The sequence below is a fragment of the Macaca mulatta genome, chromosome 16, assembly GCF_049350105.2.
Source record: "Macaca mulatta isolate MMU2019108-1 chromosome 16, T2T-MMU8v2.0, whole genome shotgun sequence".
Classification (NCBI taxonomy): domain Eukaryota; kingdom Metazoa; phylum Chordata; class Mammalia; order Primates; family Cercopithecidae; genus Macaca; species Macaca mulatta.
Genome location: NC_133421.1, coordinates 46,025,420 through 46,051,766, shown reverse-complemented (window position 1 = coordinate 46,051,766; position 26,347 = coordinate 46,025,420). Strand labels below are relative to the sequence as shown.

General features: G+C 45.5%; 2 protein-coding genes across 4 annotated transcripts in view; one reads left to right on the top strand and one right to left on the bottom strand.

The window, feature by feature from the left end:
* Nucleotides 1-19,115, top strand: part of LOC100426632 (C-C motif chemokine 4) — a 34,404-nt gene extending 15,289 nt beyond the window's left edge. For 2 of the 3 annotated variants that reach the window (XM_002800667.4, XM_077969661.1), the window contains exons 2-4: nucleotides 10,943-17,461; nucleotides 18,022-18,136; nucleotides 18,727-19,115. In XM_002800667.4, coding sequence (XP_002800713.1) covers nucleotides 17,386-17,461; nucleotides 18,022-18,136; nucleotides 18,727-18,814 — 279 coding nt within the window. In that variant the 5' untranslated portion in view covers nucleotides 10,943-17,385 and the 3' untranslated portion in view covers nucleotides 18,815-19,115. The remainder of the gene's footprint in view (nucleotides 1-10,942; nucleotides 17,462-18,021; nucleotides 18,137-18,726) is intronic. The other variant, XM_077969662.1, reaches the window with a different exon arrangement.
* LOC100426537 (C-C motif chemokine 3-like) lies at nucleotides 784-4,261 on the bottom strand. Its single transcript, XM_002800666.4, has 3 exons — nucleotides 2,494-4,261; nucleotides 1,697-1,811; nucleotides 784-1,282 (listed from the first exon to the last, which is right to left on the bottom strand). The coding sequence occupies exons 1-3, from the start codon at nucleotides 2,564-2,566 to the stop codon at nucleotides 1,192-1,194; spliced, it is 279 nt and encodes a 92-aa protein (XP_002800712.2). The 5' UTR covers nucleotides 2,567-4,261; the 3' UTR covers nucleotides 784-1,191.
* Nucleotides 19,116-26,347: the final 7,232 nt, after the last annotated feature.

Sequence of the window (26,347 nt, the reverse complement as noted above, 5' to 3'; positions counted from 1 at the left end):
GTGCTGTGTAACCTCAGCCAAGTTGCCTAACCTTTCTGAGCCCTGGGTTACTTTTCTGTCAAATGAAGTATTCAGAGTACCTAAGCTGGCCGGGCACGGTGGCTCAAGCCTGTAATCCCAGCACTTTGGGAGGCCGAGATGGGCGGATCACAAGGTCAGGAGATCGAGACCATCCTGGCCAACATGGTGAAACCCTGTCTCTACTAAAAAATACAAAAAACTAGCCGAGTGAGGTGGCGGGCGCCTGTAGTCCCAGCTACTCTGGAGGCTGAGGCAGGAGAATGGCGTAAACTTGGGAGGCGGAGCTTGCAGTGAGCTGAGATCCGGCCACTGCACTCCAGCCTGGGCGACAGAGCGAGACTCCGTCTCAAAACAACAACAACAACAACAACAAAAAAAGAGTACTTAAGCTATACTATTGCATTGGTAAGATTAAATGAACAATGCATAATAAGCACTCAGTAGGAGTAAGCCTCAACAATGTAAGTAATTGCTATTAAAAGCTTGATTCATCATGAATATGCGCTACAGAATACTCTGATTAATGGTGTCCATTCAAGTAGCGAATTCTCCTAGAGCATGCATATTACGAATTGAGTTATAACATATTCGTAGTTTCAATGTTCCAGAACTGTGCCTCCGTTGTACAGTGGATAACTCTGTGGTAGCCCTCCCCATCTCTCCCAGTTTCCCTCCATTTCACCTCTTCCTAATCTTTGCCTATGATTCCTCTTAACCAGTGATTTTGATTTGCCAGAAAAACAAAACCAAACTCAATACTGGTTTACCTTTTAAAAGAGCATCTTTATTATTTCCCCAGGCCGATCACAGCCCTGAACAAAAGCATCCGATACACATTGGTCAGTCTGGTGGCTTTGGTACTATGACTGCCTACGGCAGGCAAATGACAGTCACTTGTCACCAAACACAGTGTGAGGGAAGGGGGAGGGGACAGGGAAACTCTCAGAGCAAACAATCACAAACACACTGTGAAATCGAAAATAAATTACACAAATTAAATAGTATAAATAAATAAAAATTTAAGTTAAAAAGAGTCCCACAGTGGCTGTTGGGCAACAACCAGTCCATAGAAGAGGTAGCTGTGGAGGTCACAGGGATGTTCCCAAGGCTCAGGCTCCCGCTCCCCACTGGGTCCACCGGGGTCACAGGGCCTCAAAGCTTCCGGACCCCTCAGGCACTCAGCTCCAGGTCGCTGACGTATTTCTGGACCCAGTCCTTACTGGGGTCAGCACAGACCTGCCGGCCTCTCTTGGTTAGGAAGCTGTGGAGAAGGGAGGAAGGTTAAGCACTGGGGAATCCAGCAGGGGAATCCGGGGCCCTCCATGGCCCCTCCATCCCGCTCTCTGTCCTGGGCAGCTCAGGGCCTGCTCCTCTCTCAGCGACCCCTGTCTGTCTCCATCTAGAGAGCTTCTCTCAGGGACTCCAGGCGGGGGGCTCTCAGAGGGTCCTGCTGACTCCTTCCTGTCCCTTTCCTCTGGGCTGGGGCAGCCCTTCCTGACTCTGTAACACCTGCCCCACTCCAGCCCCAAGTCAGGTCACACCTCAGAGCCCTGCGTCCTGTACCCCCGATAGGCTCCGGACGGCTGGGCCTTTCCAGGATGGCCTTCTGGCCTGTCTCTGCCCCCACCCGACCCTCCCTACCTCCCTAGAGGCGAGCAGGAAGACTGGCACTTACATGACACCGGGCTTGGAGCACTGGCTGCTGGTCTCAAAGTAGTCAGCTATGAAATTCTGTGGAATCTGCCGGGAGATGTAGCTGAAGCAGCAGGAGGTCGGCGTGTCAGCACCAACTGCAGAGAAAGGAAGAGAATGAGCCTGAGGCACATCTCAGAAGAAAAGGCCAGGCAGCTTCTGATCCCCAGTGGTTGAGGAAGGCAGGCTTGCTCAGACCAAGTGACCAGAAGGCATTTGGGCGTTTTTGCCGAGAAATGTCTCTTTGTTTCTGTCTATTTCCTTCTTTCCCTTGACTCTTCATAGTGGGTTCTCTGTTTCTCTGTGTGATCCAGATACCTGAACAGACTGTTCTCTTATCTCAGCTTTCTTCAGGGAATTTTGTCTGGTTCAAGAAGTCATACCCCAGCCCAAGAGAAGCCTTGGACATCTCTCATAAGACATCCAAGGGACAGGGCTCCTGGGAGACCTAGGGTGAGCTGGAGAGTGAACAGACCCCACTGGGAAGTAACCAGCCCTGGATTCTGCCTCTTGTAAACTGATTTGTTTCGAACCCTGTCTTTCTATCTGTACAAGGGGCTGTAACTCCCCTGCCCCTGCCTAGATTCTCATACCTGGAGACTAGGAGGGCTAAGACCCCTCTAGAGATAAAAATAAAAGTCGTGAAGAAAAAGACCAAGGTGTTTGGCAGCCCTTTAATAAATTCTCTTTTCTCTTGGGGCTCTAAGGCCACAAGAAAAGACTGATGTGGTCTAACCATGGCCAGAGAGTGGTGATACCCACAACGAAACTTGGACTCACATGTTGCTGAGATCCGGTTGCAGAGAACCACGGTGCAGAGGAGGACAGCAAGGGCAGCAGTGGAGACCTGCATGATTCTGAGCAGGTGATGGAATGTGGGCTCGAGTGTCAGCAGAACCAAGAAGGGACTGACCTCTCTCTGCTGCCTGTGTCCTCCTGAAGTCTGAAGCCATCTCTCCTTCTCTTTATAGGCAGCCCTGGCGGATGGGGAAATGGAATCTGGGGGTGAGGAGGGAAATTTTTAAGCATAGTGATGCTGTCATGCTGAGTGTTGCACAACCCAGGGTCCCCGGTGACCACAGGGGCTCAGGATATCCAAGAATATCATCTCTGAGTGATTCTCTAACTCTCAACTCTCAACTCATGACTGGTTCTAGCTTCATGGGGAAATGGTTTCTCCTGTGAGTGTGAAGAGGAGTGTGTGTCAACCCAAAGCTATTCTTAGCTGGTCCTTTCTCATAAGAACTGGTCTATGCGGCCAGGCATGGTGGCTCATGCCTGTAATCCCAGCACTTTGGGAGGCCGAGGCAGCGGATCACCTGAGGTCAGGAGTTTGAGACCAACCTAACCACGTGGAGAAATCCTGTCTCTCCTAAAAATACAAAAGTAGTCAGGCATGGGGGCACATGCCTGTAATCCCAGCTACTCGGGAGGCTGAGGCAGGAGAATCACTTGAACCCAGGAGGCAGAGGTTGTGGTGAGCTGAGATCATGCCATTGGACTCCAGCCTGGGCAATAAAAGCGAAACTCTGTCTCACAAAAAAAAAAAAAAAAAAAAAAAAAAAAAAAAGAACTGGTCTACACGTGAACTCTCCGGCCCCATTCCTTCCCACAGAGCTGCAATTCTGCTTCCTCAGCTGCTATAACCACAGGGGTAGGGTTGATGGGGTGATGCTGTGGAGGGCGGCACCATCCCCCCTCCTCCCAGAGGCAAGGAACTGAATGGAAGCTGAGGAATAGAAAGCATGAGGTCACGTTTCAGTCATTTGTCTATTTATTAGTCACGGAGTGACTAGGGCACTGTGTTAAACGCTAGTTGTGGATCATAAAAATACTTCAGAGGTGGGTGTCAGTATGTCAGGTGCCTAGAAATATTTGTAGCCATTAACCTAGAAAAAACATTTCTAGGAAAGAGTTCTGTGGAAACAGCCCAAATATGGAGCCATCTTCAAACATAAAGACACCTGACCCAGCATCATTTATAACTCTAAATTCAGCAAAGCTAATTTCTCTCCATCAGGGGATGATAAATTATCCATTAGATCGTTTATTATTAAGTCTCTAAAATGAATGAAGTGGCATAAATATGCTTATAACATCAGTGGTTTAAAAAAGCAAGATATGACATTATACAAATCTATAAAATTTGAAGAATTATGTATATATATATATACATATATGTATATATATATATATATGCCATGCCAACCCTAGGCATGGAAAGAATAAAAGGGCTTGGAAATACATGCCTTGAAGAATGAACAGTGCTTAGGTCCATGGGTGGTTTATTTTCTTATTGTTTTCTTTTTCTGAAATTTTCTCGTTTTATTTAGTGAGACTTTATTACCTTCTTGGTCAGCCCACAAATTTATGAACTAATTCTGTTTTAAAACATTTCCAGCATCACTGGTTGAAAAGTGGTTTGTGGTCAGTTGTTTAATCTGAAATAAATTACTGATAAATACGCTAAAGTTTCTGTTCAATGGCCTTTGCCAAAATGAAGTCTTGATTTTCCATTTCTTTGAACCATTTTAAGGATCCTATACTGTACTTACATAAATCATGCCAAACTGAAGCAGGTTTTTCCTTATTCTTTTCAATACATAATTTCAGTGGTGTGGAAGGGTCTCTACCTTCTCAGCCAGATCTATATGCTTTTTAAAAATTTTCCATACTTTATTATTTCACAATCAATCAGCATACCTCATTTTATAGTGAGAAATAGGTTTAGTTGGTTTTAATGATCTTTTTTTCTGAGATGCCCCTGGTCTCATGGGGGCAGGTAGAGTATGTGAACAGGTAATTGTAGCACTTAGCAGAAAGTGCTAAGACTCCTCACAGAAAAAGAAATGAAAGCTCAGAACCCCACGAGGGGAAGAAGTGACCTTCCACCAGAGGGTTGGGGAAGGCTTCATGGAAGGGATGGAACTTTAGTTGTGTCTGGATAACTGCCCGGGATTTAGGCGTCTATAGATGGGTGGGCAGTGGAGGCCCAGCTGAGGCAGAGTCCTGGGTGTGACTTTGTGGGCTCAGAGGAAGGAGGGGGTGCTTCAGTGGAGCTGCAGAGCGGTGGGGGCAAATATGGACGATAAAGCTAAATTGGGACCAAACCAGGACAGGCCTTGAATTCCCCCCAAAGGGATTAGAGTTGATACATTTGATGCTGGAGAACAATGGAGGACAGAAGCCAAGTGGGACCACGCCTTTGGAATTCTGTCCTTTCTGTCTGTAGAGTTAGGTCTTTTAATTCACATGAGCTCTGTTTCCATCCCACCCCAATGATGGCTAGTGCCAGTCTTGAGGGAGGAGAAGCAGAGGCAAGATCAGGTGCCGTGGTAAGTTTCACCGGAGCTTTGGCATCCACGTATCTTCCCCTACTGCTACCAATTCCAAATAAAGGTATGTCTGCCACTTGTTTCATTAGAAACCTACATCACAGCAATGCCTCCTTCTCACCCTACCCTCTGCCTCCCAGCTCTCGGTTGATACCCCGAATTGCATTCCCTCACTCCCTTCTTAGGGGAACCCCCTTCATACTCGTGATTCTGTTGCTGAGAGCTGGCTTCTGTGAGTTGCAGAGGGCCAGAAAAGGAAATGGAAACTGCTGAATCAGTCAGTGTTCTGGTTAGGGGCATCCTCTGCCTCTGTGATTACTGCACAGTGTGTTATAATTAGTTATCTATGCAACTTTCTTTTCAAAAATCTAGACCATGTCCTGTTGATTTTATTTTAGTTTATTTTTCTCAAGAAATTTACAGTTTAATGAAGGCAATGTGGGAGTTTGGAAACAAACTTTTATTTCGTGCTAATGATAGATTAGCAACTACACAAATTTTAGTTCACAATAAGTAATATTTACTGAGAGACCACCATGCACCAGTTTCCACAATAGGGATTTACATATTTGAACTGTTACTCTTCAAAACAGCCCTATGATTTAGTTGCCATTATACTTTCTCAGTTGAACAGGTGAAGAAACCAAAGTAAATAGAGGGTAAGCAATTTTCCTAAGGCCATAAAGCTGATGACTAGCAGAGCAGGGATTTAAATCCAGGTAGTCTGACTCTAGGTACCACACGCTACACGTTCTGTACCACAACTTATTATATTTGATCCTCACAACAATTGTATAATGACAGATTTTTTACAGTGTCTTCTCAGATCATAAACCAACTTCAGATCATGTCTTGTTGGTTGATTTAAACCAAATCCTAGCACATGATGATTATAACATGATGAGCCTCCAGACCTAGTCTCTATCTCTTATTATTGTGGTCTTTATAATAAAGGTGATTTATTGAATATATAATTCTATTTCAGTGTTTATATATTTGTAAGACTTTATCAATCCCCAAACCAGGACATATATCCCTTTGCCATGTGTTTTTGCTTGGAGTGAAATATGGTTGCATACGTAGCATGTGCTTAATTTATATACCTTGAATGAATAATGTAAGGGAGATGTAAGACGGGGTTGAGTTGGGAGGGTCTTAGGCATTTCCTAGGTGGTAAATTGATGTTCCCACTTGAAATAATGTACTCAGGGTCATGCAAATGGAATTGGTCAGTTTTATATTCCACTGTCTGTGTTAGTTACCAGTGTATCTCTAGTGATAATCACGAACCTGACATATAGTAAAGCATAATAATCTATTTGATTAATAAATAAATCACTAATTTGACTAACAATATGTGTTATGCCTGAACTCTCACTATGGAGTTGAAATACTAATGGGAAGGGTAGGATAAGAAAGGCCATGGTGAGCGGGAGAGGGGAGAGGATCAGGAAAATAACTAATGGGTACTAGGCTTAATACCTGCGTGATGAAATCATTTGTACACCAAACCCCCATGACACAAGTTCACCTACGTAACAAACCTGCACATGCATCCCTGAACTTAAAATAAAAGACACACACACACACACACACACACACACACACACAAAATCAGGAGAGAGAGTCAGAAGTGTGACTGGTCTCCAGAGCTGAGGAAGAATCTTTAAATAAAATGAGAATGGAAGCCAGGCATGGTGGCTCCATGCCTGTAATCCCAGCACTTTGGGAGACTGAGGTGGGCGGATCATCTGAGGCCAGGAGTTTGAGACCAGGCTGGTCAACATGGTGAAACGCTGTCTCTACTAAAAATACAAAAAGTAGCCGAGCATGGTGGCACATGCCTGTAGTCTCAGCTACTCGGGAGATGGAGGCAAGAGAATCACCTGAACCCAGAAGGTTGCAGTGAGCCGAGATTGCACTCCGGCCTAGGCGACAGAGGGAGACTCTGTCTCAGAAACAAAAAAAAAGAATTGACGGTCACAATAAAGATATAATTTGAAAGAGAAATGTAAATTAAACTTATAGAAAGACATTTTCAGTAACTTGGATATAAAGGTTATGATTTGCTTTAAAGAGAAAGGAAAGAAGAAAGGAAGGAAGGAAGAAAGGAATGCAGGAAGGAAGGAAGGCAAGCAGAAAGGAAGGAAGGGAAGGAAGGAAGGAGAGAGAAAGAAAAAGAAAGAAAAGGAAAGAAAGGGGAGGGAGGGGGAGAGAGAGAAAGAAAGAAAAAAAAAAGGAAAGAAGAGGGAGGGAGAGAGAGAAAGAAAGAGAAAGGAGGGAGGGAGAAAGAGAAAGGAAGGAAGGAGAGAAAGAAAGAGAAAAGGAAACAAAGGAAGGAAAAGGTCATGGTGTCACAGTCTTGATCTTTGGGAAACTGACCACCCAAGATTCCTTAGGTGGTAGTGACAGAAAGTAGCCAGCAGTCAACACCGTGGACCCTTCAGCATGGAGGGATTTGATTTGTGTCCCAGCGTTCTGGCTCATTTCAGCCTATGTGAGGCTCCACCTCAGTCCAGCAGAGCGTCCCAGTTCAGAGTGCAGGGAATCCTGGCTGAGCAGTTTGTCCTCTGCGGCGTCTTTGCCTTGCACTGCTCGGCTTGCCCCCCTACTGTGTGCTGCTGCCCATGCTCTCTAGTGCAGGGCATTGCTTTCCTTCCAGATTCAGGCCCTGAGGCTCCACTTCCCCAAGTGTCCCCCTCCGCTCGCTCCTTTGGCAGCAGGCGCCCCAGGGATGGGTTCACTGATAATGACACCCCGTTCGGCCCAGCTTTGGCATTCTTTTCTCATATGTGGTCTGCGTGGTCAGGTTGCAGCAGGTGTGGGTCCTGCCTTTTAGGCAGAAGCAGCAGCCTGGAGTCCCCTGTCTTGCGTCTTAGACAGACAATGTCTCATTGACACAGCCCCCTCTTTCCACAGCCAGCCCCTTGTTTCCTGTCCCGAGTCCTTGTTATTTTCTCTGGCCATTTCTTGCATGTGTGCAGTAGGTCAGGGCATATGTCTTGGTACTGGATCTGATCCCTCTCCCGGTCCCTTGCCCCTTCTTCCATATTCTCTACCCAATAAAAAGTGCCTCTTCCTATCAATTTTCCAAGCTGGAAAGCTGAGAGTCACCCTTGTCACCTCTTTCTCTGTCACCTCCTACACCTGTTCAATCACCAACTCTAGTCTACATTCAATTTTACGTGCATCTGCCTCTCACCATTCCCACTGCCTCTGTCTTAGGTCAGGTTCTTATGGATTCTCACCATGACAACTAGAAGAGGGTCCTAGCAACTGTTTTTTCTTCAAGTTTTTTTTTTTTTTTTTTTTTTTAATTTATTTTTTTTGGAGACGGAGTCTCGCTCTGTCGCCCAGGCTGGAGTGCAGTGGCCGGATCTCAGCTCACTGCAAGCTCCGCCTCCCGGGTCTACGCCATTCTCCTGCCTCAGCCTCCCGAGTAGCTGGGACTACAGGCGCCCGCCACCTCGCCCGGCTAGTTTTTTGTATTTTTTAGTAGAGACGGGGTTTCACTGTCTTAGCCAGGATGGTCTCGATCTCCTGACCTCGTGATCCGCCCATCTCGGCCTCCCAAAGTGCTGGGATTACAGGCTTGAGCCACCGCGCCCGGCCTTTTCTTCAAGTTTTGTCTCTTATTTCTTTATTTATTTATTTTGAGACAAGGTCTTACTCTGTGGCCCAGGCTGGAGTGCAATGGCTCGATCTTGGCTCACTGTAACCTCTGCCTCCCAAGCTCACGCAATTCTGGTGCCTCAGCCTCCCAAGTAACTGGGATTACAGGCATGTGGCACCACACTCAGCTAATTTTTTGTATTTTTCGTGGAGATGGGGTTTCACCATGTTGGCCAGGCTGGTCTTGAAATCCTGGCCTCAAGTGATCTGATCTGCCTGCTTCGGCCTGCCAAAGTGCTGGGATTACAGGCGTGAGCCACCACGCCTGGCCTAGTTTTGTCTCTTTTTAATTTATCCCACCATGCAGCATCCAATATAATTTTGCTAAAGCTCAAAATCATTCTGTTTCTCTCCTTTTAAAAATCTTGCAAACATTCTGCATCGTTTCTGGCATGAAATGGAAGCTTCTCTGTAACCTGACCCCTGTCTACCTCTCTGGCCTCGTGGCTTGCCACACTGAGACTTCCTGAAAACCAAGACTCAGCCTTTTGGCTCTACCTGTGGTTCCTTAAATGTGCAATTCTCTTCGCTGCTTTTAATGAAAGAGGTGTTGACTTGGGTAAAGCACAATTTCCCCTTGTTGTAAACCACAGGGCAGAGTGTAATACTATGAATGTGGGCCCATTCCATGACAGCTGCAGGGATTCATATTTAGAACAATTAAGAAAAAACACTGTGTAATTTCCCAGTTTTTCTTTCCTTTTCTTTTCTTTTTTTCTTTTTTTTTGACGGAGTCTTGCTCTGTTGCCCAGGCTGGAGTGCAGTGGGGCCATCTCAGCTCACTGCAACCTCCGCCTCCCGCTCCCCCTCCCGCCGGGTTCAAGTGATTCTCCCGCCTCAGCCTCCTGAGTAGCTGTGATTACAGGCATGTGCCACCATGCCTGGCTAATTTTTGTATTTTTAGTAGAGACACGGTTTCACCATGTTGGCCAGGCTGGTCCTGAACTCCTGACCTCAAGTGATCCACCTGCCTTGGCCTCCCAACATGCTGGGATTATAGGTGTGAGCCACCAAGCCCAGCCTGTAATTTCCCAAATTTTCTAAGAAAGAGAGAAATCCATGGATCTTGCCATTCAAAGACATGCAAAATGCAAAACAGCAAAGACATTTTACATTAGAATAACAGAAATTTTGGCTGTTATGCTTTTAACATAAATTTATAATACAACACACTTCCCTTTTCTGATTTATTCATGCTCTAGAGCCAGACTTCTTGGCTTCAGCTTCAAATCTGTTGTATGTCAGCTGTGTGTTTTTCCATAGGTTACATACCTCTCTGTGCTTCAGTTTCCTCATGTGTGAAAGGGGATAGTTACAGCACCTACCTCAGAGGGCCACTGTGAGGATTAAATGCATTAATATCTATGAGACGCAGAGAACATTACCGGTTCATAGTAAGTGCTGTGTTAAGTGCTATCTACTATTATTACTATTACCATTTTATTATTACTGAAATATTTCAATACATCCTTTTTACATCAAAAGCAAGTGCAGGTCTCTTGTTCTTTGCCCATATACCCCTATCTCTCTCTTTGCCTGGCTAATCTCAGTTCAATCTACAATAGAGAATAGTTAGAGCCATGTAAATGGACTGATGTGAATAGCAGAATGATTAAATACTTTTGGTATATCTATGCAATAAAATATCATGCATATACTTATGCCATTTTTGAGTAATATTTAAGTTTGTAATGACACAGAAGATTAAGTAACAATAAGATATACTAGTTCTTGGCCGGGCGCGGTGGCTCAAGCCTGTAATCCCAGCACTTTGGGAGGCCGAGACGGGCGGATCACGAGGTCAGGAGATCGAGACCATCCTGGCGAACACCGTGAAACCCCGTCTCTACTAAAAAATACAAAAAACTAGCCGGGCGAGGTGGCGGGCGCCTGTAGTCCCAGCTACTCGGGAGGCTGAGGCAGGAGAATGGCGTAAACCTGGGAGGCGGAGCTTGCAGTGAGCTGAGATCCGGCCACTGCACTCCAGCCTGGGCTACAGAGCGAGACTCCGTCTCAAAAAAAAAAAAAAAAAAAAAAAGATATACTAGTTCTTGAAAGAATATTAAGTACCAATAATAAAATATAAAACTAAGTACAGAATGATAGGCCAATTTTAATTTTCTTATTTATGCCTCCCTATATTTTCTCAATTTTGTACAATGACCATGTATATTTTCTATAAAAGAAAACTAAACTAATGTAATTTTTTTTTTTTGAGACAGTGTCTCGCTCTGTCACCCAGGCTGGAGTGCAGTGACACGATCTCGACTCCCTGCAATCTCCACCTCCCAGATTCAAGAGATTTTCATGCCTCAGCCTCCTGAGTAGCTGGGACTACAGGCGTATGCCACCACACCAAACTAAGTTTGTGTGTTTTTAGTAAAGACGGGGTTTCACTATGTTGGCTAGGATGTTCTCAAACTCCTGACCCCATATGATCCACCCACCTCGGCCTCCCAAAGTGCTGGGGTTATAGGCATGAGCCACCATGCCTGGCCTATAAATATTTTTTCAGAAAAAAAATTCAGATCTCACATTTTTTGGAAGCCTTCCTTAACACTTTACTACCACCATCTAAAGTGCATACCCTCACCTTCGGACACAATGCCTGTCACACAGTAGGTACTCAATAAAGCTTTACTGAATTATGTTCATCTCTTGCTGGAGTATTCCCTATGACCTGCATGGAAAGAGGCCAGAAACAATTGGAAGGAAGATGCTTCACAAGGAATACTGGAAGTTTCTTGATCTCATGACTGCTGGTGAGGCTTTACCCCTCTCTCAGGAATTTAACATCTCCTGAAGTTGCTGACCTCTACCTTTCACAACTAAGAGCAGGCTGTGGCAGGCGACCAAGGTCCATTTCCACGGTAAGAAGAGTGGGGCCGGCCAGCTCCGTAGTCAGAGTGTGGCAGTCACTGATGAGCTGCTCCAACCAGCTCATTGTCCTACGAATTTCATCCTGAAGAATTCTGCACTCGGGATAATTGTGTACTTGTTTCTTCAATTCACAGTTCAGCTTCTGCTCCCATTTCCTCCAAAGTGACTTGGACACCATATTGACAAAACCACAGGATTTGCCTCTTGGTTTATTTATCTTGGCAAATGACCCTATGTTCCAGCTCCCCTTGGCTTTCCAATCTCCACATTTGCCCTCCAGGGGTTCTCTAGTTCTACCCATCCCACCTCCTAGAGGCTACCTCTTGACCCCAACACCCAGTGGTCTCAGCACTCTAGGAGGGGCCAGCATGTCCAGATTGACTGAGTCTGTTGTGATCAGAGATTGCCTCTATGTGTAATCTCAGAGGGTCATACCTGTAGAGCGACTCTGGTCATCTCTGAACTGGGAGTTGAAGACCCTGGGTCTTGACATGCATCCTGTGTGATCTTGATCAGGTCTTTCCACTTCTCTAGGTTTTGCTTTCCTAATCTATTCAGTGGCAAAACAGATTGGGATCAGGTAAAACTACAGGCCATGGATATGCTGAGGAAAATGAAAAAATACCAGGACATTTTCAAGGTCATCTTACTGCTATGGCTGCTGGGCCTGCCTGCAGACTGGGAAGTTGAGGATAACATGACAAGACAAATGTAAAAATGCCCAGAATGGAATTATGAATATAGCAGTGGTCGAGCATGTGGAGGTGGAAACCTCTAAATGACCACAAGTGAGGAGGAAAGAAGGGCTTCCCTGCTCAGGGGTGAGGGGGTGGCCCCCTGAATGGAGCTCCCTGGAACCATGGATGACCCTTGCTGTCACTTCTTGCAACCCTGAGCTACAAAGAATTGAGTCCAAGAATAGTATCCGTTATGATAAAACTGCTGGATGTGTGGGTTGAGCGTGGGGGAGAAGGGGAAGTACCACACTATCAGGGCTGAGGAATCACCTTTTGGGTGGAATGTCAGAACACCCAGTTCACTCATACTCGGTTTACTCGCATCTTGAGTCCATATTACTCATCGCATCCCCTCCATGGAGATAAGCATAACACAGTTTCTGCATCAAGGAGCTCACTTTCCAGTTGGGGAGGCAACCACAAGAATAGATCAATATGTGATAGGTGGTAAGAAGGAAGTAGTTCAGGAGAATGTAGGAGCACAGGGAAGGACACAGGATTTACTTGGGAAAGAGGTCAGGGAAGTTTCTCTAGAGAACATGAGCATGTTTTTTGTCGTGTATTCGAGAGTCATTTGTTATCATCGTTTATTGGCTCCCTTGGCTTTCCAGTCTCCACATTTGTCCTCCAGGAGTTCCAAATGGCACCAGTGCCTAAATCTCGGGGTGGGGGGGTTAATCTTGGGGTGGCTAAACAAAATGATACAAGTCCTTTTTACTCTCAGTGTGGACTTCCACTGGGTGCAGACACAGTATTGTTGTTAGGATCTTCACGAAGACCCCTCAAAACCTTTTACCTCCATGAGCCAAAGATCGGATCAAGGCTAGGAAACAAAAGTCAACAGACAAACTCATTGTATGGCTCAATGATGACTAATCACCCATTTTATCAATCATTATTCTCCTGAAACCCAGAACAGGCATTCTCCTAACCCCTCCACCCTGCTCATTCAGACAGCTGCTCTGGTGGGGATTGAGACTTAACTTGGAGCTACTCATCTACAGCTGAGAGGCAGCCTTCTCCATCCTTCAGGCTTCCTGACACTTTGTTTCTTCCTCTGACATGACACTTAGCTTATTCCACCTTGTGGCATAGTTATTTCTGTCACTGTCAATGCCATCTCTAGATATGGAACTCTTCGAAGGCAGGGTTGGGGCTTCGTTCAGTTCTGTCTGCCCTGACAAACAGCAGATGGTTAGTACGTTGGGTTGAATAAAAATGTCATAGATAACGAAGTCTGTGTGAATCCAGAGAACATGAGACACATTCTGCTTCTCTTAATGTAAGGTCCTTGATGCATGAAGATGAAACTGCACCGACTAGGAAAGGTCAGGAGAGGTACCAACACATGTGCTATTAAAGTAAGGTCCTTGATACGTGTAGATGAAACTGCACCAACTAGGAAAGGCCAGGAGAGGTACCAACACATGTGCTACCAGGGAACACGGAACATTGCAGCTGGGGGAAAGGGTCTTGGAGAAGATCAGAACATTTGAAGCAAGAGCTGTTCAAAGAAAAGGGGGAGAGAACAGAGAAGTGCAGCTTGTGTGTGCGGGTGGGGGAGTGAGGGAGAATGCTGAGGTAGGATGACCTTGTACTTTATGTAATGACCCTGAAGTACCCCAGGATGCTGCTCCAACCTCTCCTGTGGCTCCCAGATGCTGTAGGTCCCTTTTTTCCCTTAATTTGTATTTTAGGTTCAGGGGTGCATATGCAGGTTTGTTATATAGGTAAATTGTATGTTGTGGGGGTTTGGTGTACAGATTATTTTATCACCCAGGTAATAAGCATAGTACTCAATAGGTAGTTTTTTTTTTTTTTTTAATCTTCACCCTCCTCCCACCCTTCACCCTTAAGTAGGTCCTGGTACCTGCTGTTCCCTTCTTTGTGTCCATGTGTACTCAATGTTCAGCATCCACTCATAAGTGAGAACATGCAGTATTTGGTTTTCTGTTCCTGTGTTAGTTCGCTTAGAATAATGGCCTCTAGCTCCGTCCATGTTGCTGCAAAGGGCATGATCTTGTTCTTTTTTTTTTTTTTTAATGACAGAAGTATTCCATGGCATATATATATATATATAAATAAAATATTTTCTTTATCCAGTTTACCATCGATGGCCATTTAGGTTGATTCCATGTCTTTGGTATTGTGAATAGTGTTACAATTAACATACATGTGCACATGTCTTTATGGTAGAATGATTTATATTCCTTTGGGTATATACCCAATAATGGGATTGCTGGGTTGAATGGTAGTTCTGTTTTAAGTTCTTTGAGAAATCGCCAAACTACTTCCCATGGCTGAACTAATTAGTTCCCATGACTGAACTAATTAGTTCCCATGGCTAATTCCCATGGCTAATTAGTTCCCATGGCTGAACTAATTTACATTCCCACCAGCAGTGTATAACTGTTCGTTTTCTCCACAACCTCACCAACATCTGTTATTTTTTGACTTTTTAAAATAGCCATCCTGATTGGTTTGAGATGGTATCTTATTGTGGTTTCCATTTGCATTTCTCTAATGTTTAGTGGTGTTGAGCATTTTTTGTATGTTTCTTGGCCACATACATATGTCTTCTTTTGAAATATGTCTGTTTATGTTCAATGCCCACTTTTTAATAGAGTTGTTTGTTTTTTGCTTGTACATTTGTTTAAATTCCCTATGTATTCTGTATATTATTTGTCAGATACATAGTTTGTAAATATTTTCTCCCATTATGTAGGTTATCTCTTTACTCTGCTGATAGTTTCTTTTGCTGTGCAGAAGCTCTTTAGTTTAATTAGATCCCATTTATTAGTTTTTGGTTTTGTTGGGATTTGCTTTTGGCATCTTCATCATGAAATCTCTGCCAGATCCTATGCTCAGAATGGTATTGTCTAGGTTATCTTACAGGTTGTCATATTTTTTTAGTTTTATAGTTTTAGGTTTTACATTTAAGTCTTTAATCCATTGTGAGCTGATTTTTATACATGGGGTAAGGAAGGGGTCCAGTTTCAATCTTTTTATATGGCTAGCAAGTTATCCCAGTACCATTTATTGAATGGGAAGCCCTCTCCCCATTGCTTGTTTTTGTTAACTTTGTCAAAGATTGGATGGTCACAGGTATGCAGCATTATTTCTGAGCTCTCTATTTTGTTCTGTTGCTCTATGTGTCTGTTTTTGTACCGGTGCCATGCTGTTTTGGTTACTGTAGCACTGTAGTGTAGTTTGAAGTCATGGCTCCCTCTTTTTACTCTTCTTTTTTCTTTCTCAGAAAAGAGCATGTAACAATGTGGGGTTAGGGATGAGCAGGCGGATTAGAGTAGTAGAGGTAAAGGCAGATAGAGATCTTGATCCAATTATCTTCATTTCCTTCATTTGTCCAACTTTGCACACTCCTGTATGCACGGCCTTTGTAAGCTTCACCTTCTGTACAGGTGCCCAGCAACTGTCAAACTAGCCAGAGCTTAACATGAGCACAGGCATTCCCTATGGACTGGCTGGGACACACCCACATCCTTAGATTCCACATTTTGTCTGTAACACAGATAAATTCATTACTAGGTATACAATTCTGTTTTGTTTTGTTTTGCTTTGCTTTGTTTTGAGTCAGGGTCTCATTCTGTCATCCAAGCTGGAGTGCAGTGGGACAATCACCACTTACTGCAGCCTGGACTTTCCTGGGCTCAGGTAATCCTCCCACCTCAGCCTCTTGAGCAGCTGGGGCTACAGGTGTGCATCACCACTCCCAGCCAAATTTTTTCTTTTTTTGTAATGTAGAGACAGGGTTTCACCATGTTGCCCAGGCTGGTCTCGAACTTCTCGGCTTAAGCAATCTGCCTGCCTTGACCTCCCAAAGTGCTGGGATTACAGGTGTGAGGCCCTGCACCCAGCTCAATCCTGTTTTTATACTAGAAGAACATTTTCTATCTGGGTCTTCCAAACTTGATTATTACTGGTTTATTTGTCCTGTTCTTTTATTGGTCCAGGAAAATATCCTGAACTCTTTATTTCTCCTCCGTTCCCTCCTTGTTCTATCCTAGCTCTATCCCTTTCCTGAATTATCCCTTTGTCTAGCGCTATCCCTTTCCTGAATTAAGTCCGAATACAATCGGTCTTTGAGTGTGGAATAGCTCCTAGCAGTCTATCAGTCAACGGTTTCTCTTTGTGGTCACACTCTATGTTTATTCTGGAGACTATAGCATGTAAAGAAAATGGACTTGGGAGTCAGACAAATCTTGATTCAAATCTTGGTAGTGCCATTCATCAGCTGTGTGGCACTGAGCGCATCAGTGGACCACTCTCTAATCCTCAGTTGTCTTATCTGTAAAACGAGATGACACACCCCTGCCCAGGGTTATGGTAGGATTAGAAATAATATGTGTAAGACAGCTTTCCCGGTGCCTGATACAAGGTAATTGTGCAATAAGAAGTTACAAATGTTCCTGAGTCACCCTTCTGGGTTCCTCTGCACATCCAATGCTGGACTCTTCATGCCCAAGGAAACATATGGGGCACAAAAGTCAGTGGCTCTCAGCTCAGCAGAAGAGGCACAGGAAGGGGATGGGCAGGGTCCTGGCTCCCCCTTTGTCCTTGGGGCCAGGCTTGTGGCCAGCCTGGAAAGACTGACATGAACCCTCCAGCATCTGGGGGTGCCAACCACCAAGAGCAGCACAGTTCTTATCTACAAGCCACTTGTAGCAGGTGTGAACATTTCATCTTTCCTCTGGGGGTTGCAGCTCTCTCCCCAGTCTCGGTCGCTGCCTTTGGTTGTACCACTTCCCTTTTATTCTCGCCTGAACCTCCCTCATCTTTGCTCTACGGTGACATCGCCCTGGGGAAGAGAAGCTGAGAGGAACTCCTCACTCAGCTAGCTTCAGGAGCCATGACATCATCTGTACCATGGAAATTCCGCTCGCTCTCCTGAGCCCCCACATTTGTCCCAGGCCTCAGAGTCTCTATAAAGAGAGATTCCCAACTCAGTATCAGCACAGGACACAGCTGGGTTCTGAAGCTTCTGCGTTCTGTGGCCTCACCTCTGAGAAAACCTGTCTTCCACCGACACCATGAAGCTGCGCGTGACGGTCCTGTCTCTCCTCGCGCTAGCAGCTGCCTTCTGCTCTCCAGCACTCTCAGCACCAAGTAAGTCCACTTTCGCAGCTGCTGTTTCCAGAGCCGAGGTGCAGGCAGAGTCTTTTATTCTAGCTGTGGCTGCTCAAACAGCGGGATCTGGGGATGGGACAAAAGGCAGCTAGGAAGATGGTCATGAAATGTACTGCTAAATGTAGAGTCTAGTAGATATTCAATAACATTCAAGTTCCTATTTTCTTAAGAATGAGCAACCAGCAGAGGAAAAGGATGGGCTGGAAGTCAGACTGTTGAACTGGCTCTGCTTCTAATTACTTGTTCAAGCAAGCCCTGTCCCTCTCTGTGCCTTGGTTTCCCCATCTGTCACATGAAGGGGGTCCGATGTGTTCTGAGACTGAATCCAGTTCCACCCTTCTAGATTTCTTTCTTGTTCTTCTCTGAAGATCCACTATTCAGAATAAGACTCCTGCTCAGGTTAGGTGGGAATGGATACAAGGGACCTTCTTTGGGGTTCTGGTAGCTCCACAAAGATGCTCAATGAAGATGCAAAATTAGAAGCCAACATAAACAGCTCCCATGTGCAGGGTTGATCTCACCCTGGCCTTTCCTTTCAGTGGGCTCAGACCCTCCCACCTCCTGCTGCTTTTCTTACACCGTGAGGAAGCTTCCTCGCAACTTTGTGGTAGATTACTACGAGACCAGCAGCCTCTGCTCCCAGCCAGCTGTGGTGTGAGTATCAACCCCTGGGCTGCTCTGGGAGGCAAGGGCGAGGGCTGGATTTTAAAAGGGGGCCTGTTTTGGGGAGGGGGTGATTGAGCAGTGGGGAGGCAGTTCTCAGGGCTGAAGGCTTCCCTGAGAGCAGTGAGGACACAGGTCATGAACTCACTTTTCAAGTGCTGAAGGCGGCTGAGCAGGAGCCGAGAGAGAAGGGGTTTCTGGGGAGGAAGTTATCCCGAGGACAGGAAAGCAGGGGAAGTCGGACAGGTCACATGAGATATGGACGATTTCTCAAACCGTGCTAGAAAGACATGTGGAAGAGTCACTGCCAGGCTGGCAGGGAATGGGGAGATCTATTCATATTGATTGCAATGCCCATTTGTTCCTAATATGGGCAACCCTTGGGGCCCACAGCTAAATCCAGTGGGTGGAAGTTATAGGGAGTCTGGTTCCAGCACTGCCCCAGGAAGGATCCCATGCACCAGAGCTGCCCACATGGACCATGGTCAGGCAGAGGAAGATGCCGACCACAGGCAAGAGATAAAGCCAGATGACCTCAAAGGTCTCATGGGATTCTCATCTGTCCGCTCCTTGTTCTACAGATTCCAGACCAAAAGAGGCAAGCAAGTCTGCGCTGACCCCAGTGAGACCTGGGTCCAGGAGTACGTGTATGACCTGGAACTGAACTGAGCTGCCCAGAGACAGGAAGTCTTCAGGGAAGGTCACCTGAGCCTGGACGCTTCTCCATGAGACGCATCTTCTCCACACTCAGGACTCCTCTCCGCAGTTCCTGTCCCTTCTCTTAATTTAATCTTTTTTTTTATGTGCTGTATTATTGTATTAGGTGTTATTTCCATTATTTATATTTGTTTAGCCAAAGGATACGTGTCCCCTGTGGGGATGGTCCACCGTCACTGTTTCTCTGCTGCTGCAAATACATGGATAACACCGTTAATTCCATGTGTTTTCATAATAAAACTTCAAAATAAAATGCAGTTTCTTTGTGATTTTAATTTGATTTGGGGGTAAAAGGAATTGCCTGGTACTTTTGGGCGGGGGCAAACTACAGTTTCTAAGAGGAGTAAGATTGAGAAATTGCTGAGTTCTTAATATGAGCTCTGGGCTGAGCACTCTTCATACATGCTCTCACTGCGTACTTTCAACAAGGGTTTTAACACCCTTATGAAGTAGGGACTGTTGTCCCCAGTTTCACAGTTAAGGAAACAGAGGCACAGAGAGGTGAAGTGACTTGTTGAGGCTCGTAGGTCTGCTTGGGGAGTGTCATGAAAGAATGCCCCAAAAAAGGAGCTTATCATTTCAACATCTTGAAGGGAAAGTTGTAAACAGGGGAAGCAGCACAGCAAAGGGGGAAGAAGAGTGAGAAAACTGTCTTCATCATCTTATCATCAGCATAACATTGGGAAAGTCATCTTGCCTTATTAGACCTCAGTGTTCACACCTGTGAAATGGGGATAATATTAACCATTTTGAAGGGCTGTTATAAGGTGATGTGTAAGGCACCCATCATGGGACTGGGCCCGTGGAAGATTCTCTCCTTCCCTCTGAGCTTTAGCCTTTTCACTTAAAATGGACCCAGCAATTATCAGGGTCATCGTGAGGATTAGATTAGTTAGTTGACAGATCAGCACTCTAAAGCCCAAGCTACTGTGAAGTGTTGTCATGAGGACAGAAGGATGGAGGTCTGGTTTTTTTTTTATTTTTGTTTTTTGAAACAGAGTCTTGCGCTGTTGCCCAGGCTGGAGTGCAGTGGCGCGATCTCGGCTCACTGAAAGTTCCGCCTCCTGGGTTCACGCCATTCTCCTGCCTCAGCCTCCTGAGTAGCTGAGACCACAGATGCCCACCACCACACCACGCCCAGCTCATTTTTGTATGTTTAATAGAGACAGGGTTTCACCGTGTTAGCCAGGATGGTCTCGATCTCCTGACCTCATGATCTGCCTTCCTAGGGCTCCCAAACTGCTGGGATTACAGGCGTGAGCCACCTCACCCAGCTAGAGGTCTGGTTTTGTTTGGAAGTGTTGCAGGAGTAACCTAAAGCCACTTCTACTTAATTATCCTTCAATCAGAACTGCCTATTCCATGGGTCAGAGACAACACGGCTCTAAGACAGAATTACATGCACAATAAAGCCTCAGGACATAGACTCGTAGTCTACTAAAGCTAAAAGGAAACTTTAGACCATCTGGTCCAACCCTCTCATTTTATGGAAACTGAGGGCCAAGACCTGGAAGTAACTTGCCACATGCCACTCAGCGAGTACATAGCAGAGCAGGACCCTGGCCAGTGCCAGCTCCCAGGCTCCGGCCCTTTCCTGCACACCTTCCCTAGTGACACCCTCTGTGATCCTCAAAACGGAGACCGGTTGAGTAAGGACAAGGCCGAGAATACCTTGACAATCCTTTGAGTATTCTTAGTCCTGTGCAAAAGCAGAATTGGGGCCCTGTACTTCTCTGGGGAAAACAGACACAATTCCCTTTCTGCCCTGCCCTTAGTCACCTCCGTCATTCCAGAGTCCCAGTGGAAGCCTCCTTCACATTCTGCTGGGACTGAGAGAAGGAGGTTAGGGGGCAGAGCTCATCCAAAACAGGTGTGAGGAGAGGCTAACAGCAAAGAATGTGCCTGGCTGTAGTTTCTGCTTTCATTTGCCTAGATCTGAGCTGTCTAATACGTTAGCCACTGGCCAAAGCAGCTATTTACATTTTCATTGCATTTAATTAAAATGAAATAAAATTTAAAATTTAGTTCCTGAGTCACACTAGTCACATTTCAAGTGCTCAGCAGCCCTTGGCACCATGGTTAGTTCCCATGTTGGACAGCACGGATTTTGGACTTTCTGTCCATCATTGCAGAAAGTTCCGCTCAAGAGCACTCTCCTAGAATGTTCTCAGAGCCTACAGAAAGTGAAGGGAGGGACAATTGGGATGGCCTGTAAGATTAAGGTGTGGATTTGGAGAAAGATACACAATTTTATTATAGGGGACGGGATGGGAGAGAGAATGGATGACCCCAGGCCAGAGACAAGGTATAGATCACTATGGTAGCTGAATAATGGCCCCCAAGACATCCACATCCTATTCCCCAGAACCTGTGAATGTCACTTTACGTGGCAGAAGGGACTTTGGAGATATGATCAAGTTATGGATCTTGAGATGAGTGATTGCTGTGAATTACCTGATCAGGCCCTAAATGTAGTTGTAAGCGTCCTTATAAGAGGGAGGAAGAAAAAAATTTGGCAATAGAGGAGAAGGTAGCAATGTGACCAGAGAAGCAAGATGCTATGCTGCTGGCTTGGAAGATGGAGGAAGAGGCCAGGAACCAAGAGGTGTTAGGATGCAGCTCTAGGAAATGGAAAAGGCAAGGAAGTGGTTCCCCCACTAGAGTCTCCAGAGGGAGTGTGGCCCAGGGAAACTAGTTTCAGACTTCTCACCTCCAGAACTTTAAGAAAATAAATATGTGGTTATAAGACACTAAGTGTGTGGTAAGGTTTTTTTTGCAGCAGTAGGAAACAAATACAACCACCAACTGACGCATCACCGATAGTGAGCCCCAACAGCTCAGTGTGGCAGGAAAGGGAACATTCTAGAGGGTGAGCCAAACCTCCCTGCAGGAGGGATCCAGGGTGAAAGGGACACACCTCAAGATGAACTATAATGAGGAGAGGCATCCCAAGGGGAGATCTGCTTCAGCAACTGAGTTCTGGGGCTGAGGCTTGACCCAGGGTCCAAGACCCTTAGGAAGCATGCCTCTTCTAGAGACACCTAGGGCGCTCTGAGGGGTCCTGGATTCCTATCTGGGAGAGTTTATCCTCTCATCTGTCAGATGCAGCCCAGAGCAGAGCCATGACCTGTCTCTGGTTCATTGTTAGTGAGCAGGCAGGGCTAGGGCCAGAATCAAGCTCTCCTCCCTCACGATGGAGTCCCTTTCCCACTCAGCAAATGGGAAGGGAGGAGCTCAGCTCCACAGAGGCAGGACCACCAGGGAAGGCTGCAGGAGCCTGGGCAGCCTCATGAAGAAATGCTTCACCAGGAGTTACAAACGGCAGCATGGAAACCTCGAAGTTGGGCAATGTGGGACTTCGCCTGTTGCACAATATGAGACTGTTTTTCCCTGTCTCCTCTTTTCATACAACTTCCTTTTCTCACCCTGGGCCCAGAGAGCTGGAATCTGCTTACTTGACATTCCAGTTGAGGTTTCTCCAGGTTTCTGGGTGGGGGCAAAAGCCAGAACAGGCAAAGCAGGACACTCGAAAGGAACTATGGATTATGGAGCAATCTCCAGACATCCGGCCTGTCTTCCTGCTCCTTGCAGTGCCCACCTCCCCCAGCTCACTCTCCAGATGGGAGTCCATTTCCTTATGTACATGTTCCTTTAGGACATGTTCATGCAAACATGTCCTTATCCCCCATCCCACCTCAACCTGGAACCCTCCATCATGCTCCCATTGACACAGGCATTTTCCTCCAAGGAGGCCAGAAGCCAAGCAAGCCGAGGCAGGGATCAAGGAAGCAAGATGAGCTGAGGATGGTGACAAAGCCACAGCTCTTCCTGGAGGCTGAGACCAGCGACCAGGTGGCAGTCCGGTGCTGCAGTCTGCATTCACCCTTTACAGACTTGAGGGCCTTAATGCCTTCTTTTTCCAATTATCTCTACCTGTTCTCCCTCCTAAAGTCCTTCTCTCTTGGGTTCCCACTGAGTCTAGCAGACAGGAAAATGGAAGAAAAGAATTGAGAGACAAAATCATGGTGCATTTTTCTACCTTTTAAATAGTTTCATTTTTAGATACAGTCAACACTTCATATATGTGGGTTCCACAACTGTGGATTCAACTAATGATGGATGGAAAATATTGGAGGAAAAAACCCCACAATGGGTCAAGTGTGGTGGCTCACACCTGTAATCCCAGCACTTTGGGAGGCCAAGGTGGGAGGAATATTTGAACTTAGGAATTCGAGACCAACCTGGGCAACATAACAAGACCCCGTCTACAAAAAAGTACCAAAATTAGCTGGGTGAGGTGGCACATGTCTGTAGTCCCAGCTACTTGGGAGGCTGAGGCAGGAGGATTGCTTGAGCCCAGGAGGCAGAAGTTACAAACAGCTCAGATGACGTGACTGCACTCCAGCCTGGGCGCTAGAGCAATATCCTGTCTCAAAAACTAAAAAATTCAAAAATGAAAAATAAAAAACAATGCAGTATAACAACCATCTACATTTATATGTATTAATAGCATTTACATTGTTTAGATATTCTAAGTAATCTAGAGATTAAAGTATAAGGGAGGATGTGCATAGGTTATGGGTAAATACTATACTATGTTATGTCAGAGACTCGAGCATATGTAGATTTTGGAAGCCATGAGAATTCCTAGAACTAATCCCCTGTGGATACCAAGGGATGGCTCTATATGATAAGTGTGTAAAATATATATATATAGGAGGAATGAGAAAATCAAAATTAATTTTTTTCAGGGAAGATGGGCTTGATGGGACTTGATGGAGGATGGTCTGGGAGACTCTCCCCTTCTATGGAAACATTCCCCACTGGGAGACCAGCACAGCTGCAGGGAAATCATTTCTTCAGGCTGTGTTAGTTGCTTCTAAATCTGAGGACCCTATGTCCCTGGGCTCCTCAAGGAGACGTTTGTTATTTACAGTGACTCCTGATACATTCCCTTAGGGGGTCCTCTTGTCTTTCTGCTAGGGACTTGGAAAAGGAAAAATGGGCCTAGCCTCCCAGCCTACATCTTTCTCCTCTGTTGAATATTTCCTTGTGATTGTGTAAGTTAACACTTAATAAATCCCACATATATGTATATATATACATATATATGGGATATATATATATATGGGATTTATATATATGTGGGATTTATATACTATATGTGGGATTTATTTATTTTTATTTATATCATATTTTTTATATATATCCTATTATATATATATATATATCTCCTATTAGTTCTGTCCCTCTAAGAGAACCCTGACTAACACAGATTTTGGTACTGGGGTGGTTCTAGAGAAACAGAATATTAAGGATGGAGTTATTTCGATGGTTTTGGGGTTTCTAGAGTTGGCTGCTTAATATGGTTAGACCCCAAAATGCTAAGGACTCTACATCTCATGGTATGGAGAACACTGATAGTCCTTGGTGTGAACTGTTTAGAGAGTTAAGCAAGGTAAATGCATTTAACATGCTTGATTCACTTCTTGTGAGTGGCAGGGAGTTTAATGACTCTATACATAATACCTTTGACCATATGTGGAGAACCAAGGAACACAATGAAGCTGGTTGGTTGCTCCTGAGTTCAATAGACAAAGTGATGAAAGAAAATGATGAACTCAGGGATTCTGTCTCCTGGCTTCAGAAGCGGATACTGAGCCTCAAATCTGCTAAGATTGCCCTGAGTGAGACCCTTATCTCCCGTACAGAAAGAGCTGAGATTGTGAAAAAACAGGCACAAACTCTTATCGTGCAACTGGCTGACCTGCAACAAAAGGTGCATGTATAGCCTCACCAGGTGTCTACTGTTTTTTTTTTGTTGTTTTTTTTTGTTTTTTTTTTTTTTTGAGACGGAGTCTTGCTCTGTCGCCCAGGCTGGGGTGCAGTGGCCGGATCTCAGCTCACTGCAAGCTCCACCTCCCGGGTTTACGCCATTCTCCTGCCTCAGCCTCCTGAGTAGCTGGGACTACAGGTGCCCGCCACCTCGCCCGGCTAGTTTTTTGTATTTTTTAGTAGAGATGGGGTTTCACCGTGTTAGCCAGGATGGTCTCGATCTCCTGACCTTGTGATCCACCCGTCTCGGCCTCCCAAAGTGCTGGGATTACAGGCTTGAGCCACCGCGCCCGGCCTCAGGTGTCTACTGTTAAAGTGAGGGCATTGATTGGAAAATAATAGGACCCTGCAACTTGGAATGGGGAAATGTGGGAGGACCCAGATGAAGCTGGTGTCACTGAGTTTGTAAACTCTGATGAACCTCTTTTGCCAGAAGGAACAGCTTCCCCATCTCCAGTAGTGGCAACATCCCCTCCTCAACCCATGCTGCCATCAGCCTTTCCTCCTTTGTCTGAGGAGATAAACCCCGTGCTGCCTAAGGCAACAGGGATGGCCTCCCCTGAGGCAGTTGCCAGGCAAAATAATGTTGATTCTCCTCAGGAGCCACCCCAACACCCCTGTTTCCTGGTCCACTACATTGATGACAGTCTAGACCTATAACTAGACTAAAGTCTGGTCCGTTACATTGATGACAGTGCAGACCTGTAGCTAAAGTACCGGTGGGCCCCTGGAGGTAAGGTTGAGAGTGTGACCCATGAGGAGGTGCACGGCACTTCAAAAGAACTATTTGAGTTCTCTAATTTATAAAAACAGCAATCTGGAGAACAGGCATGGGAATTGATGTTACAGGTATGGGATAATGATGGAAGGAACATAGAGTTGGATCAGGCCGAATTTATTGATGTGGGCCCACTAAGTAGGGACTCTGCATTTAATGTTGCAGCTTGGGGAGTTACAAAAGATTCTGATAGTTTATTTGCTTGGTTAGCTGAAATATGGATTAAAAGATGGCCCACTGTGAGCGAGCTGGAAATGCCTGATCTCCCTTGGTTTAATGTACAGGAAGCGATCCAATGGCTTAAGGAGATTGGGATGGTGGAGTGGATTAGTCACTTTAGACCTACTCATCCCAATGGGGAGGGTCCAGAAGATATACCCTTGACCAATGCCTTGAGAAATAGATTTGTGAGTGCAGCACCAGCATCTTTGAAGAGCCCTGTGATTGCTCTTCTCTGTATGTCATATTTAGTGGTAGGAACTGCAGTCACTAAACTACAAAATTTAAATACAATGGAAATAATTGGATCCCAAGGTAGCAGGGTCTAAGTGGCAGCAGTCAACCATCAAAGGCAAGGAGGGCAAAGCTACTGTAATGGACAGCAGAGGCAAAGTGGCAATCAGAATAATCTGGAATAATCTGACTCGTGTAGAGCTCTGGCATTGGCTAATTAATCACAGTGTTCCTAGAAGTGAAGTTGATAGGAAGCCTACTGCATTCCTACTGAAATTATACAGAGAACTTCCAGATCGAATGGACAAAAGACTAATTTGAATCGTAAAAACAGAGAATCACGACCCCTCAATTTCCAGGATTGAGCCTGTTTAGAGACCCAGAACCCCTTGAATGAAGGGGAGGCCAGGTCCCCTTGA